General features: G+C 49.1%; 1 protein-coding gene and 1 pseudogene across 22 annotated transcripts in view; one reads left to right on the forward strand and one right to left on the reverse strand.

Annotated features, from left to right (window-relative positions):
* The window catches only part of PTPN5 (protein tyrosine phosphatase non-receptor type 5), a 72249-nt gene that overhangs the window by 18101 nt on the left and 35405 nt on the right, over positions 1 to 18743 (reverse strand). For 8 of the 21 annotated variants that reach the window (XM_035265991.3, XM_035265988.3, XM_078340747.1 and 5 more), the window contains 5 exons: positions 4097 to 4290; positions 3430 to 3537; positions 3112 to 3195; positions 2379 to 2620; positions 748 to 937 (listed from right to left, as the gene is read on the reverse strand). In XM_035265991.3, the coding sequence (XP_035121882.1) occupies positions 748 to 937; positions 2379 to 2620; positions 3112 to 3195; positions 3430 to 3537; positions 4097 to 4290 (818 nt within the window). Of the gene's footprint in view, positions 1 to 747; positions 938 to 2378; positions 2621 to 3111; positions 3196 to 3429; positions 3538 to 4006; positions 4291 to 18743 lie in introns of all 21 variants that reach the window. The other 13 variants (XM_035265993.3, XM_035265992.3, XM_078340745.1 and 10 more) reach the window with 4 other exon arrangements.
* On the forward strand, positions 5301 to 7229 carry LOC100411306 (heterogeneous nuclear ribonucleoprotein A3 pseudogene; annotated as a pseudogene). The gene has a single exon (XR_622077.5). The product of XR_622077.5 is annotated as a heterogeneous nuclear ribonucleoprotein A3 pseudogene (transcript).

Here is an 18743-nt window from a genome sequence, read left to right on the forward strand (position 1 = left end):
GCGTCTAATTCCAGGTCTCAGTATTGGGAGGCTGACTCTTGCTATACCCCGCTAAGCCTCATTTCCAATCTGTGTGTTATTGACAATAAAGGTGACATTGTGACCTCCTATGCCTTAGCTCTTAACTGGCTGAGCACTCAGGCAGGTAAACAGGGGTGCTATTTATTGAGCCCCTCAAAGTCCAATAGGACAGTGAGCGAGGAGGGGTCAGCCTCAGGCCGGGACAGAAGTCAGCGGGGAGGTGATTAGGACCTAAGCTAGAGCCTCAGCGGGGGTAAGGAGGGGAGGTGACTGGGGGAGGTGATTAGGACCTAAGCTAGAGCCTCAGCGGGGGTAAGGGGAGGTGACTAGAGCGATTTCAAAGGCAGAAGAACAATGCTTGGCAGGAGGAGAGTGGGAAAACAGAAGAGTCAGAGTGAAGGTTCTCTACGGCTTTCAAAGCACAGCAGTGGGCAATAAAGACTTAGCACTGCCACTGTACCTGCATCCCCTGGCTGGGCGCTCTGCACATGCTATTAGTCTCTTTACTCTTTGCAACAACCCTGTTGTTTTTATCCCCATTTTCCGGATGAGGAAATTGAAGCTCAAAGGGAGAGCAGCTTGCCCAAGATGGTGGGAGAGCTGATCATAAAGTGATACTAATCTACAGTAGATGCTGAGTTCCAGGCACCACGCTCCACCACCTGGCTAGGTGGATGATTGACATGGGTCTGCACACAGTGGGGCGGCCGGCTCAAGGGAACTCACAAAGAATTCCGCCTGCAGCAGGAAAGGGTCCAGGGCCTTTTCGTGAAGCTCTTCTGCTTGGAGGACACGGGAGGCGCTGAGCAGGTACTCGCGCGCTGACTCCTCCCGTGGGGACATGAGATAGCCAAAGCCGTCCTCGTTGCAGCCCGGTGTGCACATGTCCAGGGTCAGCGAGACATTGGAGCCCCTCCTGAAGGACCAGGAAAGGGAGAGTGAGTCTTAGAGGCAGAGGGGTGGGCGTGAGCTGGGGGCTTCAGGGGTGGGAAAATGAGGGAGGGAGAGATCAGCTGGGAACACGGTGGGCTAGAGGAAGAGGAGTGTGAGTGTGACAAGACCCCCTGTCAAAGAAGCATGAATCTCAGCCCTGATGCATTGGCCTGACTCCCTATTTTCCGCCTCCTGCAGTGGAGATGCTAACTTAGTTGGGGTTTGGGGCTCCAGTTCTAAAATTCCATCCAAATCCACCTCAATATGGCCTTACCCTGGACTCTCCTCCGTCACCATTGGAGGCAGTTCACCCTGTGGTCCCCAGGAAGCTCAGAGAGGGGATATCTGCCTGGACAACAGAAGCAGGGCATGGGCCCAAGAGGATGGCTCCAGACCCTCTCCAGGACGGCCCAGCAGCCCTGGGACGAGGCTGCCAGTGAGTCAAGGACATATTGTCCACAAGAGGCCAGGACCCTCACTGCCAGGAAGGAGGAGTCCCATGAGCAGCATGGCGGCCACAAGGATGTCTACACTGGGCAAACTCTACTACACTCAGTGTCTCAGACCACTGGACAGGATGGGCCCTCGTTACACAGAAGGGGAAACTGAGTTCCCATGAAGGGCCATGAGTTGTCCAGGCTCTCCCAGTAAGGGAGCTGAAACACAAGGCTAGGTTTCCTGACTCCACACCCAGTGTTCTTTCCATGACATCATGTGGGTAACTCAAACTTGGTGTGATCTGGCTTAGCCACCTAGACTCTGAAAAGAGGGTGTCTACACTTCCCAGAGTGTGCTCTGTGGAACAGCATGAGATACTCTATACAAACATTCTAATTGGTTACTCAGGGACATAAACAGGGAAACAATAGAAACTGGGGACTACTAGAGCAGGGAGGGAGAGAGGTGGGCAAGGGCTGAAAAATTAACTGCTGGGTACTATGCTCAGTACCTGGGTGATGGGATCATTTGTACCCCAAACCTTGGCATCATGCAATATGCTCAGGGAACAACACTGCACATGTACTACCTCAATCCAAAATTAAAAAAAAAAAAAAGAGTTCTGTGGTCGAATGACCTTGGGAAATGCCACATACTGCCCTGCCGATTTACAATGAACACAAGCATGTTAAAGGCCCTGACAAGTCCTGTAGCAAAGAAAAAACCCCAAACTTGCTTGAGCATGGGAGAGTGTGTGTGAACATGTGTACACCTATGTGTGCATGGGCAGTAACAGTATTTCTCAGCATTCATCCTGGGGCACTTTGATCTCTATGAATGACCTGGAGAGCACATGTCTACAGTGGCTAAGCTATAAGGCCAGCTCTGCCCTGGGCACTGGGAGTCAGAGTCAGACATCCACTCTTCTGATCAGGAGCTAAGAGCTCGAGGGCCCATGGAGCCCACCCCTCCTCCACCCCTCCCACCTCTCCTGCAGACCCATGGACTTGACGGTGAGTGAGGCAGGGTCAGCCTCAGGCTTGATGTCCATCACACAATCAAACACAGGAGTCTCAGGCACCGGGTCCAGGTCCAGGAAGTCATCTTCAACTTTCTCCTCCATCCACTCAGAGTAGGTGAAGGAGGGCTGGCGACTCACTGACTGGCGCCTGTCCTCAGGGGGCAGTGGAGTGGGTGGCTCTGGGGGTGTCCTCAGGAGGTGCCACACCTAGTTGGGGTGTACAGCATCACAGATCTGGGACCACACTGGCTACCCCCTACCCCATGTTCCTGGAGTACCCATGGGATTGATCACTTCCCCTCCCCCAGTGTGGCTAGAGCATCCCTGTTCTCCTGGGAGCTGTCCATGAGCCACTCCCCCTGGCCTGGATGGGAGGTCCCATGCCCACTTTCCCTTTCTGCCCCTCCCTCTCCCAGCCATCTGTTTCTTGTAGCTTCAGGCCTTCTCAGGGAGAGCTGGGGGTTCCTACACCAGTCTTCTCCCTTTCTCATCCCCTTTCCATAGACCAGATACTGCAATCCAATTTTCAGAAAGAAGGAGTCTTTTGCCCTAGGCTGGCACACTTGTGCAAAGAGGCAGGTATCCCTCCTTGCCCCACTCAGAATATCCAGCCTGGAGGTCAGATGGGAGCTGGTGGAAATCCGGGCCTCAAGGTCAGAGGAGGACAGCCTTGAGGTTGGGGTCAGGAGGTGCCTTACCAGGGTGGTAATGAGGACAAGGCCCATGGACAGAGAGACGAGCAGCAGACTGGGGACTCCCCACGTCCCAGAGCCAAGCCAGGCCTGGGAAACATCAGACAAACAGGTCAGGGGCAGAGTTCTCAGCTCTCTCAATGATGACAAAACCAACAATCTGAAAATCGTGTTCCAGGTCTGGGGTGGGCAGCGGGCAGAAGAGCTTCAGGGGCTTGGAAGTATCCTCTGAACTCAGAGAAGCCCATCCAGAGGTTGCAGAGGGTGAGACTGGAGGCCCCCAGTAGATCCCTCCTATCCCAGGACTCCCCAAAGCTTACTCACCATGGGTCCCAGCTGTTTCAGGAGCATTAGCAAAGAGGAGACGAGGTTTGTGGCGTTCTGTGACCAGATGTGGCCATAGCCGCTGAACCAGAGCACCCCGCAGGCAAGCTGGGGCACAGGGGAGCAGGCTGAATACGGTGCCGGCCCCCTTCCCCTGTGTTCCCCCAGCAGAGCTCACCTGCAGCCTCAACCTGGCCCTGCATGGAGGCTCCTGAACCTCTAAGGTCCAGACTGGGCAGCTGAGAGCAGGGCCCTGGTGCCGTGCGCCCAGGGGAGGCCTCAAGACTCTCCTTGAAGAAAAGATGACTGAAGGGAACCAAGAGAAAGCCCTTTCCAGAGGGGACCTCACAAATACACACATCAAAAGGGAAGTCTCCCAGAAAGGCCTCCACAGACAGGCGTTCTTGGGAGAACCCTGCAGGGCTGGGAGGTCAATACAGGGGAGGCCCAATATCCCGGATTCTCGGGTTAGGGAGGCAGGGTGTGAGGCTTCAGCTGCTGACGTGGTAGCTCAGAATTCCAGCCTTCCCCTCATCCCAGCCCTAAGGAACACCAGGGAGGCCCCCTATCCTCCTACCCTCCAGGTGGCCATCCTGGGGAGGAAGTGGGAGGCTGGCCCTCTGCCCGCCCTTTCTCCAGGCCCTCATGAAGCCTGTGCCATCCTTACCAGGAACTGCGAGGCAGCGAACAGGCACAGGCTGCTCCTGACAGTGAGGGAGTGGCTCCCAGTGCCTTGAGGTGGTGGCTTCTGAGCTGGGTCTGAAGGCGGCGAGGGAGGAGGGGGTGGTGGCATCTCTCTTGGTGAGTCCTGGAGCCTTTCGACCTTGTCCGGCGCCTCCATCACTACCGGCTGGGGGAGACCTGTGGAAGATGGGACGAGCGGGCCGATGAGTCTGGCCCTGTCCGTGAGCAGAGCTTTGCCGCCCGGGCGGGCTGTTCCTTTTGGGACGGCTGTGGCTGCCTCTCAATCTGGGATCAGTCAGCGTGGCTCCACTTCCAGCAGTCACCCTCGATTAGCAAAGCGATATTCACCTACCTTCGTCAGAAACAGCTAAGTGTGGGTGGACAAATTATTTCTCTTTTATTTCTCCAGTAACAGAGTTAAAATGGCAGGAGGTTGTTCAGGGAGTTAATATGGTTGTATTTATGCAGCTTCATTCTTTTCCATTTCTTAAGGAAACAAAAAACCACCACCTCAAATTCAAAAGAGAAGCAGCAGCACCAAAAAAAAAAAAAAAAAAAAAAAGACAGGGCATAACCAGGCCGTGACCCTGAGCAACCCACCCACACCTGCCCCGTGGATTTTTGTTTCTTGTGGGCCATGCCCTAACTGGTACTGGAGGCTGGACTCTTGACAAGACCACAGCCACGTGTCCCCAGACCATCTCAAGGCTCCTTGCACACTGAGAGGCGCTGGGGGCAGTTAGAGAGAAATGCAGGGAAATATTGGTGTAGTAGAATTGATACCAGATGACTGGGGTCAGTTCTGGGTCTGTCCCTAGCTGGTGTGACCTTCAGAGAGTCACTCCCTTTCTGGGTCTTAAGTTTCCCCAACTGAAAATGGGGTTTGGGTTTAACTCTTATTTTTCTAACTGTGCTTTACAGAGCACTCGTGTTTTCTCAGGTGCACAGGGCTGAGGCCCCATGTCTGCTTCTCAAGGGCAGAAGCTCTGCCTGTCCCTGTGCCATATATTGGATTTCTGCTCAGATTATTTCAAGGTAGAGTTCTACTACTAAAGAGTCTTGGCTTAGATCTGAGCCCCTGGCTAGAGCATGGGGATTCCAGCTGCAGCCACCTCAGTGAGTCCCAGATATTGGAGGTCTGCACCCAAATTCACAGGATTTAGTTTACTGTCAAGAAGAGAGGGACAGATATTGAACTCGAGTTGGAAGAGGCGAGTCCGGTCTCAAAATGGAGGTAAAACCGCCGCCGGGTCGCCCCCAGCCTGACTCTGGCCGTCGCTGTCGCCGCCGGGGGGAGGAGGGCCATGATCCAAAGGAACCAGAGCAGTTGAGAAAACCGTTTATTGGTGGTCTGAGCTTTGAAACTACAGATGATAGTTTAAGAGAACATTTTGAGAAATGGGGCACACTTACAGATTGTGTGGTAATGAGAGATCCCCAAACCAAACGTTCCAGGGGCTTTGGTTTTGTGACTTATTCTTGTGTTGAAGAGGTGGATGCAGCAATGTGTGCTCGACCACACAAGGTTGATGGGCATGTAGTGGAGCCAAAGAGAGCTGTTTCTAGAGAGGATTCTGTAAAGCCTGGTGCCCATCTAACAGTGAAGAAAATTTTTGTTGGTGGTATTAAAGAAGATATGGAAGAGTATAATTTGAGAGACTACTTTGAAAAGTATGGCAAGATTGAAACCATAGAAGTTATGGGAGACAGGCAGAGTGGAAAAAAGAGAGTTTGCTTTTGTAACTTTTGATGATCATGATACAGTTGATAAAATTGTTGTTCAGAAATACCACACTATTAATGGGCATAATTGTGAAGTGAAAAAGGCCCTTTCTAAACAAGAGATGCAGTCTGCTGGATCACAGAGAGGTCGTGGAGATGGATCTGGCAATTTTATGGGTCGCGGAGGAAACTTTGGAGGTGGCGGAGGTAATTTTGGCTGTGGTGGAAACTTTGGTGGAAGAGGAGGTTATGGTGGTGGAGGTGGTGGCAGCAGAGGTAGTTATGGAGGAGGTGATGGTGGATATAATGGATTTGGTGATGGTGGCAACTATGGTGGTGGCCCTGGTTATAGTAGTAGAGGGGGCTATGGTGGTGGTGGACCAGGATATGGAAACCAAGGTGGTGGATATGGTGGCGGTGGTGGAGGATATGATGGTTACAACGAAGGAGGAAATTTTGGTGGTGGTAACTATGGTGGTGGTGGGAACTATAATGATTTTGGAAATTATAGTGGACAACAGCAATCAAATTATGGACCCATGAAAGGGGGCAGTTTTGGTGGAAGAAGCTCGGGCAGTCCCTGTGGTGGTGGTTATGGATCTGGTGTTGGAAGTGGTGGATATGGTAGCAGAAGGTTCTAAAAGCAGCAGAGAAGGGCTACAGTTCTTAGCAGGAGGGAGAGCGAGGAGCTGTCAGGAAAGCTGCAGGTTACTTTGAGACAGTCATCCCAAATGCATTAGAGGAACTGTAAAAATCTGCCACAGAAGGAGTGATGATCCGTAGTCAGATAAGTTACTGCAGCTTAAACAGGAAACCCTTCTTGTTCAGGACTGTCATAGCCACAGTTTGCAAAAAGTGCAGCTATTGATTAATGCAATGTCGTGTCAATTAGATGTACATTCCTGAGGTCTTTTATCTGTTGTAGCTTTGTCTTTTTCTTTTTCTTTTCATTACATCAGGTATATTGCCCTGTAAATTGTGGTAGTGGTACCAGAAATAAAAAATTAAGGAATTTTTAACTTTTCAATATTTGTGTAGTTCAGTTTTTCTACATTTTAGTACAGAAACTTTAACAAAATGCAGTTTTGAAGGTGTTTCCTTGTGAGTTAACAAGTAAAGAAGATCATTGTTAATTACTATTTTGTATGAATTTTGCTAAAGTTAACTGTAAAGAAACACCTGCTGACTTCCAGTTTAAGGGGAATCTATTCTCCCCATTTCCAAACCATAATATGAATGGGCACTGACATGTGGAGAGAATAGATATATGTGTGTTTGTAATGTGTGTTTTAGGTAAATAGGACTGGGTATTTAAATTAGCATTTGTAAATTTAATAGCATTAAGATTACCTTCAAATGAAAAAAATCTCAAAACTTCAAAAAAAAAAAAAGAACAGAGGGACAAAAACTTGGATGTGTACAGTTTGACAGCTGGGAAGGGGCTGTCCACATGTCATGGTGTAATGGGACAATGGACTAGGGTGACACGTGAGCCCAACATAGCTGTTTGTCAGTGAGTGGCTCACTCACTTGACAAACATTTACTGAACATAGCCCGTGGCCTAGAAAAAGACTGTGGTGTAGGGAGCCCAGGTCCTGGAGCTGTATTTGTAGCGCAGGCCCCTTTTCCCAGATGGGCCCCTTTCAGCTGCACTCCTTGCAGTTCCTGCCCCCTTTGCTGTGACATACTATTCCCTCTGCCTGGAACATCCCTCCAACACCCTGCTCCCCTCCCCTGCCTCCCACACACTTTGCCAAGGTAACTCCTATTCATCTTGTAGATCCCTTGAAGTAGGTCCTGCCGTAACACACACAAGCACCCCATGCCTCTCCTTCATATCACCACCAGCAGCAATATGCCTGGAATGTGCAGGGGCCCTTCTCTGCATGCTGTACAGGGGTTAATTTCTTTCTTTCTTTTTTTTTTTTTGAGATGAAGTTTCACTCTTGTTGCCCAGGCTGGAGTGCAATGGCGCAATCTTGGCTCAGTGCAACCTCAACCTCCCGGGTTCAAGTGATTCCCCTGCCTCAGCTTCCCAAGTAGATGGGATTACAGGCATGAGCCACCATGCCTGGCTAATTTTGTATTTTTAGTAGAGTTGGGGTTTCTCCATGTTGGTCAGGCTGGTCTCGAACTCCCGACTTCAGGTGATCTGCCGGCCTCGGCCTCCCAAAGTGCTGGGATTACAGGCATGAGCCATGGTGCTTGGCCCGTGGATTGATTTCTTTATTCTTCACAGTACCTCTATGGAGTTTCTACTACTATTATCCCCATTTTGCAGAAGAGGAAGACAAGGTGCAGAGAGGTTAACAGAGCTGCCCAGGGTCGCCTAGCTGGTAAGGGTGGAGGTGGGTTCAATCCAGGGCAGTCAGACAGGCTCCAGGCTACATTACACTTGCCATGGGTTGTAAAATAATTTTTGAATATCATCTCCTCTACCCACCAAGAAGTTCCATGAGGTGGAGCTGTATCAGCTTTGTTCATCCTGATGTCTAAGGTATGTAGCGCAAGACCTGGTGTGTAAGGCTGCAATACCTGTTTACTAAATGAGTGAATGCTGATGGGCAGATGATACTCTTTTACTCAGTTTTTTTGCCTGATAAATGGAGATAATCATACATACTTTGAAAAGCTGTTTCAGATACTACAGATGAAACACCTAGCATAGTGTTCGGCACTTAGTAAGTCCCCAGTAAACGGCAGATTATGATGCTCACACACAATTCTTGCCTTCAGAAGGCTCCAGTCTTGCGGCTAAAACAGACTAGTAGAGATGTTTATAATACAGTGCATTAAGCAATAAATCTAAGTGCTAGTGGAGTCTAAGAGGGTCATGGGAAGGCATCTACCTTTGTCCATGGCGGTTATAGCTACTGACCACCTGAGCGGTTAGCTCAGTTCCAGGGAGCAAGATGAAAAAGGAAAAGCTCCTGCTAAAAGACACCTTCCCTATCACACGGAAGGCAAGAGTTCCTACTATTGATAAGCAGAGGGTTGATTTCTCAAGGGGCAAGGTCTCTGCCCACACACAGTTGACAGGTAATGCCACATATGGAAGGGTGGAAAGGGACAGACCCAGGGGTCTCCTGGCTTCAGTGCCTTGGTTCTGCAGAGCACATATTGTAGACCTTGGGCAATACCTTATTTTCCCTGGGTGTCAGTTTCCTTATCTGTAAAAAGAAGCACTTGATCTAGAATTCAGCACTTCTTAGATGTTTCTGCAGACCTCAGAGAAGGAACATGGGCCTCTTGGGAATAACATGATCTTGGACTTTGTTGCATTTTGATTTTTTTTTTTTAGATCGAGTCTTTCTCTGTTTCCCAGGCTGGAGCGTAGTAGTGCAATCTTGGCTTACTGCAACTTCTGCCTCCTGGGTTCAAGCAATTCTCCTGCCTCAGCCTCCTGAGTAGCTGGGACTACAGGTATGAGTCACTGAGCCTGGCCAATTTTTGTGTTTTTAGCAGAGATGGGGTTTCACTATGTTGGCCAGGCTGGTCTCAAACTCCTGACCTCAGATGACTCGCCCTCCTTGGCCTCCCAAAGTGTTGGGATTACAGGTGTCAACCACCGCACTCAGCCTGCATTGTTTAAGACATATGGTTGTTCTACATTCTACATTACAATAGATTTGTACTCATTTTGATATGAAAATAATGGGTGTCATTTCCCTCTCCTAAAGCTTCGAATCGCAAATCTTGCTTCAGGAGGATGTGTGACATTTATCCTGTGGCTTTGCCCTCAGGGGTACATGCACCCCAGTCTGAGAAGCATGGAACTTGACTGCACTAAAGCATCATGCAGCCATTATAAATGACTCTGCTGATGAATATTTGATAACATGGGAAAACATTTTGATGGTATGGACTAAGAAAGGCAAGGTTACAAAACAGGATGATCTCACTGGCATTAAAAATTAAGAAAGTATAAATATGTCTGTAAAAAGATAGGAAATACCTGATGTGAGATTAGAGGTTAACATGAGCTAGAGATCGTACAGCATGGGGCAGTGACTGCTTGGCACACAGTAAGTGGGAAGACTAAAGCCAGGTAGTAACACCAGTTCTTTGGGTTGGGGTGAGATTAGAGGTGATTTCATTTACATATCTTAATTTGCTCTAATAGATAAATATATATGTGTGTGTATACATACACAGACAGATGCACAGATGTATTTGTAGTGAGAAAAATATTTTTTTTTTCAAAAAGATCAAAGTTTTGAGTTGATATCATGAAGCCTAGTTAGGATTCTCAGGTTTCAGGTCGTGACTCTCACCTGTCACATCTAAATGCATATGCTGGGATACAAGAGATTGACAGAGTATTCGTGGCTCTATGAGACCCACCTAGCAGCCAGAGAGCCACTCAGAAGGCAGGTCCCTTGGATAATGTGTGATCATCACTTTTGCATGTGAAAGACAGGTTAACTGCCTTGCACATTATGGAGGTGGTAGGAAAAACTGCAGGCTCTAGGGCCTAAATGTGTATCTCAGAGACAGTATACCTAGGCAACAGTCCTGCATGATCTGCACATGTACCCCAAAACCTGAAGTACAATAAAAAAAAATTTTTTTAAACTACTGTTCACCTGGAAGCCCTGGGGACCAGATGCATCCACCTGATGGGTATTTACTGGGCACCTGGTAGAGGTACATCTTTCAGAGCAGGGTTTATTTAGATGTTTTTCTGGGTAGAAATCTGACTTTTTAAATCCAGCAAGATATGTTTCAAACATACACTAAATTCTGCACATAATTTTTGGGGAGAGGCATGGACCTCAGATTAAGAACCCCGGATCTCAGGGGTGGGCAGTGGGTGTCTGTGATGGAAAGCGGTGTTAGTTTCAAAGATGGAAAACTGGGCTAGGAGCCTGCCACTCTGGTTTTAATCTCCGTTGATTTGTGCATGAGTCCAATACACATTTATTGAGCACCAATTATAATATGTCAAGCACTGGGAACACAGAGATTCAACGTCATGCGATTCAGAAAAGCATTTACTGTGTGCCTACTGTGCCAAGCACTGGGCTAGGCTCTGGGGAGACAGCAGTGGAGAAAACAGGTCCCGCGTACACCGACCACTGTGGTCCTAGGCCCATTTGTTCTTTTGGGCTCTGTCCTGCTCCTAGAGATGATGTCAGCTCATATCATTTTCCTGCTCTCTCCTTTACTCACTGCCTTGTTCTGGGAATAATACCACCTCACCGGGCTGGCTCTGTGCAGTTCCCAAAGTGCTTCTGCACACGCAACTGCATTTGCTTCTTTCAGCAGCCCTGTGAGGTAGACATGATCATCACCAGCCCTGTTTTGTCAGTGAGAGTTGGCTGCCTGTGTCAAGGGCTGGCTTTTCAATAGTTCACAGCAAGGTAGCTGCTTTGCCACGCATGAAACCCTGACTCAGAGGCAGCTTGCTGACAAGTGATTTAACATCATGGGCTCACCTCTTGCACAGGATGAAGGGATTTTCCAGGCCAGAAACATCAAGGCTTAGAGAGGTTAAGTGTCTTGCCTGAGTAAGTGCAGACCTGAGATTCAAACCCAGGGCTTCCCAGCATCAAGCCATGTTTCCATTTTGCCATGCCGCTTCTCAGAAAAGGGGCACAGAAGCAAGGCAGGGAGCTCCTGTGTCCGGGGTGGGTGTGGGGTGGAACCCTGAACCTTAATCAGCTGCATGGGGGTGGGTGATGGTGCAGATTTTGTGCCTGGTCCCCAGCTGATGGAGCCTTAAAGTATACATGTGGTATGGAGGGAGGGAAAGACACCCTGGAAGGCAAAGCTCAGTATCGCAGGCCAAAGCTGTAGGATCCTGGGTATGGCATGCAGGCAAATGGCCTTCAGATTTCACCCGGGGCACACGGAAACACTGTGACCCCTCTCCTGTCACCCATCTCCCAAATCCCACCATTGAACTCTGCAGCTACTCTGTGTTCTGGAGCTGACACCTCCTGAGCTCCAGAACTGTGGCTGCTCCTGTCAGTGACTCATTCTTTGAGCTCCCAGGCTGCCAGCCCACCAGAACTGGAATGGAAGGCTGGCTCAGCCTGTTCCTGTTTACATGAATTAGGAAGCTCTGTCCCAGTTAGCTTTTCTTCCCTTCCCAATGTGGCCAGCAGTCACAGGGAGCCCTGCTCAAAAGAACATGACACTCAGACCTGCCTGGACTTCCTGAACTCCTCACTGCCAGAGCCTGGTGGGCCCTGAGGGATATATGGGTGTGGGTCAGCCCATTAACTTCTCAGATGGAGAAAGAGGCCCAGAGAGGGGGAGTGGCTTGCCCAAGGTCAACAGCCAGCCAAAGGCAGAGCCTGGATGTTGAAGACTTACTGTGTGCTGTGTGCTGCTCCAAGTGCTCTACATGTATTAACACATTTCATCCTCACAACAATCCCAGAAGGTAGGCGCTGCTCTTACCTCCATTTTACACATGAGGAAACTGAGGCATAGGGAAGTTAAGTCACTTGGCCAAGGTCTGCTAACAAATGGGTGGAAGCTAAGACTAGAACCCAGGCAATCTGCTTCCAGAGCCCATGCTATTAGCCAGCCACACACTAGTTGAGGCTAACTCCCTATGCCTAGACCAGGCATTCTGCCTCCCATACCACAACACTGTTAACAAGTCTCCAGCACCCTCAACCCTCAACCACCTGGGTGATGGTGCTGGGCTCCATGGCCTGTCACTGTGTCCAAAATGCCACCAGTAGACACTGACTTCTTGTTCATAGGATTGTTGCTCCTATCTCACTGTGGGGATGGAACGGGGTGTGGGAGTGGTAGGGGTGACCCTGGGCAATTTCCCAACAGCTTTCCCCTATGGAGGGGTGAATCCACAGGGAGTATTTGCCCCACCTTATGCTCCTATCCTGCCAGTGTGGAGCCAGGCACATTGTCAGTCTTATGCTGTTCAATACTCACAGCAGTGCAGCAGGTTGACATGATTGCTTATGTTTTGCATGGGGAACCACTGAGGCACAGAGAGGTTAAGTGACTTGCCTGGGATCACAGAGCCAGGCAGCAACAAAACTGTGACTTGAACCCAGGTTGGTGGGTCTCCACAGTCTATGATTTTTCTCTTATTCCACAGAAGGGTCTGTAAATCCACAAGGGGGATGTGTGGAACAGGTTCGCCTACCAGGCCTATTTTGCAGTTTTGCTTGGATAGGTCCACAATCAAAGGAGGCACTGCTAGAGGAACTGAGAAGGGAGGAGTGGTGGGAGAGTCTAGAAGGAATAGGCCCAATCAGCCACTTTTGCCATCGCAATATCACACCCTCAGCACTCCTGTGGGCCTGAGAGGAAGAGCCTGGACTTACTGGGCACTGCTGTGGTCTCTGTACTCACTGGGAGAGGCTGGTGGTGGCCCTCCATCTTCTGCCACCTTTTGCAGGTGTGCAGCAGGCAAACTAGGTGTTAGAGGGTATACAGTGCTGAAGAGGAGAGCCCCTGAAACACGGCAAACACTTACCATGCACCTGCTCTATGCCTGGCCCTTGACCAAGATGATCTCCTGCCTTCAAGATGTTCTACGTTTCAGCCTCAACACTGACAAATAGGACTCCTGGTGGGAAAAATTTCTAGCTTCTCCCAGCAAAGGCAAACACAAATGGATGGTGGATTTGGAGTTCTGGGAATGTGTATTGGCCCAGTGGCCCCTCCACTCTGTTAGTCCTGCTGATCAGTGAGCAACATGACCAAGAAATCCACAGGAGGAGGCAGATGACAATAAGGGCTTGGGCTGGCAGCGAGTCCATCTCAGATGGTAAGCCGGCTGAAGGCAGGGCCCGAGTCCTGTTCATCTCTACATTTCCCAGGCAGGCAGGATGGGGGTGGGAAAGGGAATCAAATTTGAGACAAGAAGATTCCAGACTAACACATGAGTGCTCACATTTATCAGCTACATGACTTAGGCAAGTTCTTTAACTTCTCCATAACTTAATTCCTGCTGTGGTTTTAAAATATGTCTGTAGTTCTTCACCATTTCCCCCATCAATAGGTGGCATCTGTGTCCCCTCTCTGGCTGATTGCCCTGATGTAGTGAAGGTGGCAGAAATGATGTTATAGGACTGTGAGGCTAGGTTAGAAGAGTCCACATAGTCACTGAGCACGATGGCTCACACCTGTAATCCCAGCACTTTGGGAGGCCAAGGTGGGCAGATTATGTGAGGTCAGGAGTTCGAGTCCAGCCCGGCCAACATGGTGAAACCCCGTCTCTGCTAAAAATACAAAAATTAGCTGGGCATGGTGGTGCGTGCCTGTAGTCCTAACTACTCTGGAGGCTTAGGCAGGAGAATCAGTTGAACCTGGGAGGCAGAGTTTGCAGTAAGCCAGAGAGCATGCCATTGCACTATAGCCTGGGTGACAAGAGCAAAACTCCATTTTAAAAACAACAACAACAACAACAAAATAAAGTTGCTTCACAGGATGCTGAGGATGCCATAAATTAAAATGTGCAAAGTGCTTAATCTGCTGCCTGGGACATGATGAATACTCAGTAAATGGTAGCCAGAATCTAGAGATGATGGGGAAAGAGCAGCATGAGGGAGAGGCAGCAGTAAGGATTTCCCTTTCATCTGCCTGGTGAGTCCCCCAGGAGGACAATGGGTGCCCTACCTGGACGTGGGCAGAGGCTTTGAGGCTGTTGGCTGGCAACAGAGGCCGATGGATGGAGTGGGCATGGACTGGGGATGGGGGAGCTTTGTCACTGCCAGCTAATTAAGTCCAGAACGCTATTGAGCTTTCAAAACAAAACACAACTCAAGTACTCTTTGGATATGACACAATAAAATGGTTCTATCTGAAATTGCAAACAGCTTTGTTGCTGCAAACAAAGGCTCAGTTCTCTGAGCCTCTTTGGTGTGGAGGCCCAGAAGTATGAGGGTGAAAGGGTCAATGAAACTCTGAGGGTGTGCTTCTCCTATCGGCTGCCCATGCTGAGAACTGAAAGAACTGACAGCAGAGGCCCTGGGGAAGTGAGGTACCAGAGGTCCCCAGTGCCTGAGACTTAAGCACAAATACTTGGAAAGGAAGGGACGGACTTGAGAGAGCATCTTGCTCCATCCTCTCATTTCAAAGATGAGAAAACTGATGAGGTCCAGAGAATAAGAGGCAAAACCAGGACTGCCATGCTCATCTTTAAGCCTCTAGTTCAGCTCTCTCATTAAGCTAGCATATGAAGCTCAACAGGGATTCCCTGTGGATATCTGGAAGGCCTAAGGCTTGAGGCCCCATGGCGGTGGAAGGCTGGGTCCTGGCTTGGGATTCTTTGAAGGGTCCTGTTAAATGCCCTCAGAGGTCTAGGAAAGTCCAGGTAACAGGAGGTGAACTCTTCTATCCCCAGGACACCAGCGTGGATGAATCGCAAGCCTCCAGAGGCTGCCACCATGAGACAGCCTTTGCAACTTGATAGGCTCACACCACGTCCTCAGGGTGTCAGGGGCCTGCACTAGCTGGCTGTATGATCTTGGGCATCTATCTCACTACCTCAGGGGGGCTTCCAAGTATCCTATAAATTCAAAGAGTGGGGCTAGGGGTCTTTTAGGGGTCCTTCTACCTCTAAAGATCCACTGCTACTTAAAAATAAATCTGAACCCCTTGTTTTAGTTTAATTCAATGGCTTCCCTTTGTTCTTAGGATAAAGACCAAAATCCTTGCCTTTGCCATGGCTAATGACAAAGGATCAGGATGCTCTGACCCCTGCTTACCTCCCCAGGCTCTACCCACACCTTCTAGTTTTCTCTTCTTCCAGATTCTCTGTTGGAACCAGTATGGAAGCAGAAAAGTCTGGAAACTGGTGGTTTTGCTCTAGGATGCATTTATCAGCTACATGACTTAGGCAAGCTCTTTAACCTCTCTGTAACTTAATTCCTGTTGTGGTCTTAAAATATGTCTGTAAGTCTTCACCATTTCTCCTATCAATAGGTGGCATCTATGTCCCCTCTCTGGCTGATTGCCCTGATTGGAGTGAAGGTGGCAGAAGTGATGTTATAGGACTGTAAGGCTAGGTTAGAAGAGTCCACGTAGTCACTGAGCACTCTAGGGTGAAAATGTCAAATAAATCCTCACACAGTCTCCAAGGGAGCATGTAAGCCAGTGTTCCCTCCTGCGCTACCTGTAGTGGGGGAGGGGGAGTAGAGAATTTTCAAGCCCGTGGCTGGGGGAGCTGGTGGCCAAGTGTTCAGGGACATCTTGGGGAGTGCGGTGCAGCCCTTAGGAGCAAAGGATCAGAGTACCAATGGCACTGTGGGGGAACTTAGAAACACAGTGTGGAGTAAAAAGAACAAGAATTAACACAGTACAATAGGCACAATTAATAATATGGACACAAAAAACGTCACCCATTCTGCAAGGACACGTAGAAACAAAACACACTAATTAAACACGTTAACTATAGAGAGAGGAGCCACAGCAGTGGGGCATAAAAGGAAGTAAATAAGTGAATAAAACTAAAGATAGAGCCTGTATGGCTCACTGGAGATAACAGGACTGTACACTGAGGAGTCTGATGGACGATGCTCTAGAAACTCTCAAGAACCACCTTTTCCTCTCCAAGTAAACCCAAAACAAACCACTGAGTTGGAAGTTGAGCCAAGGTCCAATGGGAGAAAGAATGAACAGAAATTATGGCCTTCATTCTTTCTGCATCCTGGGAGAGCTGGAGAGAGCTGGAGAGAGAGAGACAGAGACAGAGGGGTGGAGAGAGAGAGAGAGAGAGAGAGAGACAGACAGACACACACCCCCTAGCTGTGTGGGAATCAACATTTCCAAAGGGAGAAAAAGACTCATGGACTGAGCTGCAGCACAGCCGACTGTCAAGGAGACCCTTGAATCTCCTCTCCTCTGAGCTGGTTCACCAACATGACCTGTGAGTTATTTTCTTGGCTTTCTATAGGGAGAGGGGAATTCCATGCCTTGGTGGCTGTCTCCCAGAATAACCAGCCCCATTAAAATCCCTGGGGTTGGGTCAGCACCAGGTTTCCATCTGACAATCAACCATCAACCCAGAGGGTAGTGACTCAACTCAGAGGGCCCCCTCTCTCACCAGCTATCACTCTAGCTTGGCAAGGATTAATGATTATTTTGGAGTGGCCAATTATTTTTTCTTAATCGTTTTAGAAAATATGAAGAACTCCCCCTATAATAAAAGCATAAAGAAAAACCGAGTCATCCATACTCTTGCCTCACTGAGAAAGGCGCTGGCTTCCTTTTGATGTATTTTTCTCTTTGTGGGTGTATTTTTCCTCTGTGTAACATTTTGTAGTAGGCATATCCCAAGACTATGCCTCTTTGGATAACAAGGATTCAACTTTTAAGCAATATGGCAGACGGCCTCCAAGGTGGCCCTCAATGGACTCTGCCTCCTGTTCCTCACATCCTTGTGCAGTCCCTCTTATATGGTACCAGGGTTCATCTTCATGGCCAACAGCACACCGCAGAAGTGAAGGCATGGCACTTCTAGGATTGGGTCCTAAGAGATTGTGACTTCCATCTTGGGCACTCTCTCACTCCCTCGTGTGCCTTCTCTGAGATCACTCACTGCAGGAAACCAGCTGCCCTGCAGTGTGGCTGCTGAGGCAGCCCATGGAGTGGCCTGTGTGGTGAGGCACTGAGACCTCTGGCCAAGAGGCTGCAAGCAACTAGAGCCTGCCAATCACCTGTGAGTGAGTTCAGAAGTGGATTCTTCAGCCACAGTCGAGTTTGGGATTATTGTAGCCCTGGTCAACACCTTGAGATGTTGTGGGAGATCAGGCCAGAGCCATGTGGCAAAGTCATTCCCGGATTCCTGACTTAGAAACTTTGGGGGATAAGAAAGGTTGTTATAAGTTGCAGAGTTTTTGGGGTAATTTGTTATGTAGCAAAATATAACTAATGCAAGTGGTTTTATCCCTCTCTCAGGTGATATGGACTTTCATAGCAGGCTCTATTCCCATTGAGGAGAGACAGGCCTAAGAGGCTGGGTATGGCCAAGGGATTGCCCTGCTGCCAGATGCCAGGACCCACTGGGCGGCTACTTGGGCTGGCAGAGGGTGGCACTGGGCTGAGTAGAGGACAAACGCAGAATTCCAAATGGTCTTGTTTGTGATTAATAAGGGGTTTGTCTCAAGCTAAGTGATGTTCAACAGGGGTGTGGGAAAAAAGATGATCTTTTTCTTTTTCTTTTCCATTTTTTTTTTTTGAGATGGAGTTTTGCTCTTGTTGCCCAGGCTGGAGTGCAGTGGTGTCATCTTGGCTCACCACAACCTCTGTCTCCCAGGTTCTGAGATTACAGGCGTGCACTGCCACACCTCACTAATTTTGCATTTTAGTAGAGATAAGGTTTCTCTATGTCGGTCAGGCTGGTCTTGATCTCCCAACTTCAGGTGATCTGCCCACCTCGACCTCCCAAAGTGCTGGGATTACAGGCTTGAGCCACCATGCCTGGCCTAAGATGATCTTTTTCAATATCTAATAGTCACATCAGCCACAGCCCCAATAGGGCTGAGAGGGGGCAGGCTAGTGACTGGTCCTCAGAAGAGGGATACTCTATGCAAAGCCTTGTTTTGTTCAGGAAAATAGCGTGCAATGGGGAATTCTTGGCAGGCTTCTCATCTGTATTTTAAAAGGCAACATTACCCCAGCTGACATCTGGCTTATGTCTGGTTTGGACAGCCTAGTTCCCCCTTTGCTGATGACTCTCCCTGGTCCCTTACATCCTTCAGGTGTTTTTTTTTTTCTTTTTTAAGACAGATTCTCACTCCATCACACAGGCTGGAGTGCAGTGATGTGATCTCTGCTAACCACAACTTCTGCCTCCTGGGTTCAAGCGATTTTTGTACCTCAGCCTCCTGAGTAGCTGGGATTACCAGCACATGCCACCATGCCTGGCTAGTTTTTGTATTTTCAGTACAGATGCAATTTCACCATGTTGGCCAGGCTG

This window comes from Callithrix jacchus, chromosome 10 (genome assembly GCF_049354715.1).
Source record: "Callithrix jacchus isolate 240 chromosome 10, calJac240_pri, whole genome shotgun sequence".
In the NCBI taxonomy this organism is placed as follows: Eukaryota; Metazoa; Chordata; class Mammalia; order Primates; family Cebidae; genus Callithrix; species Callithrix jacchus.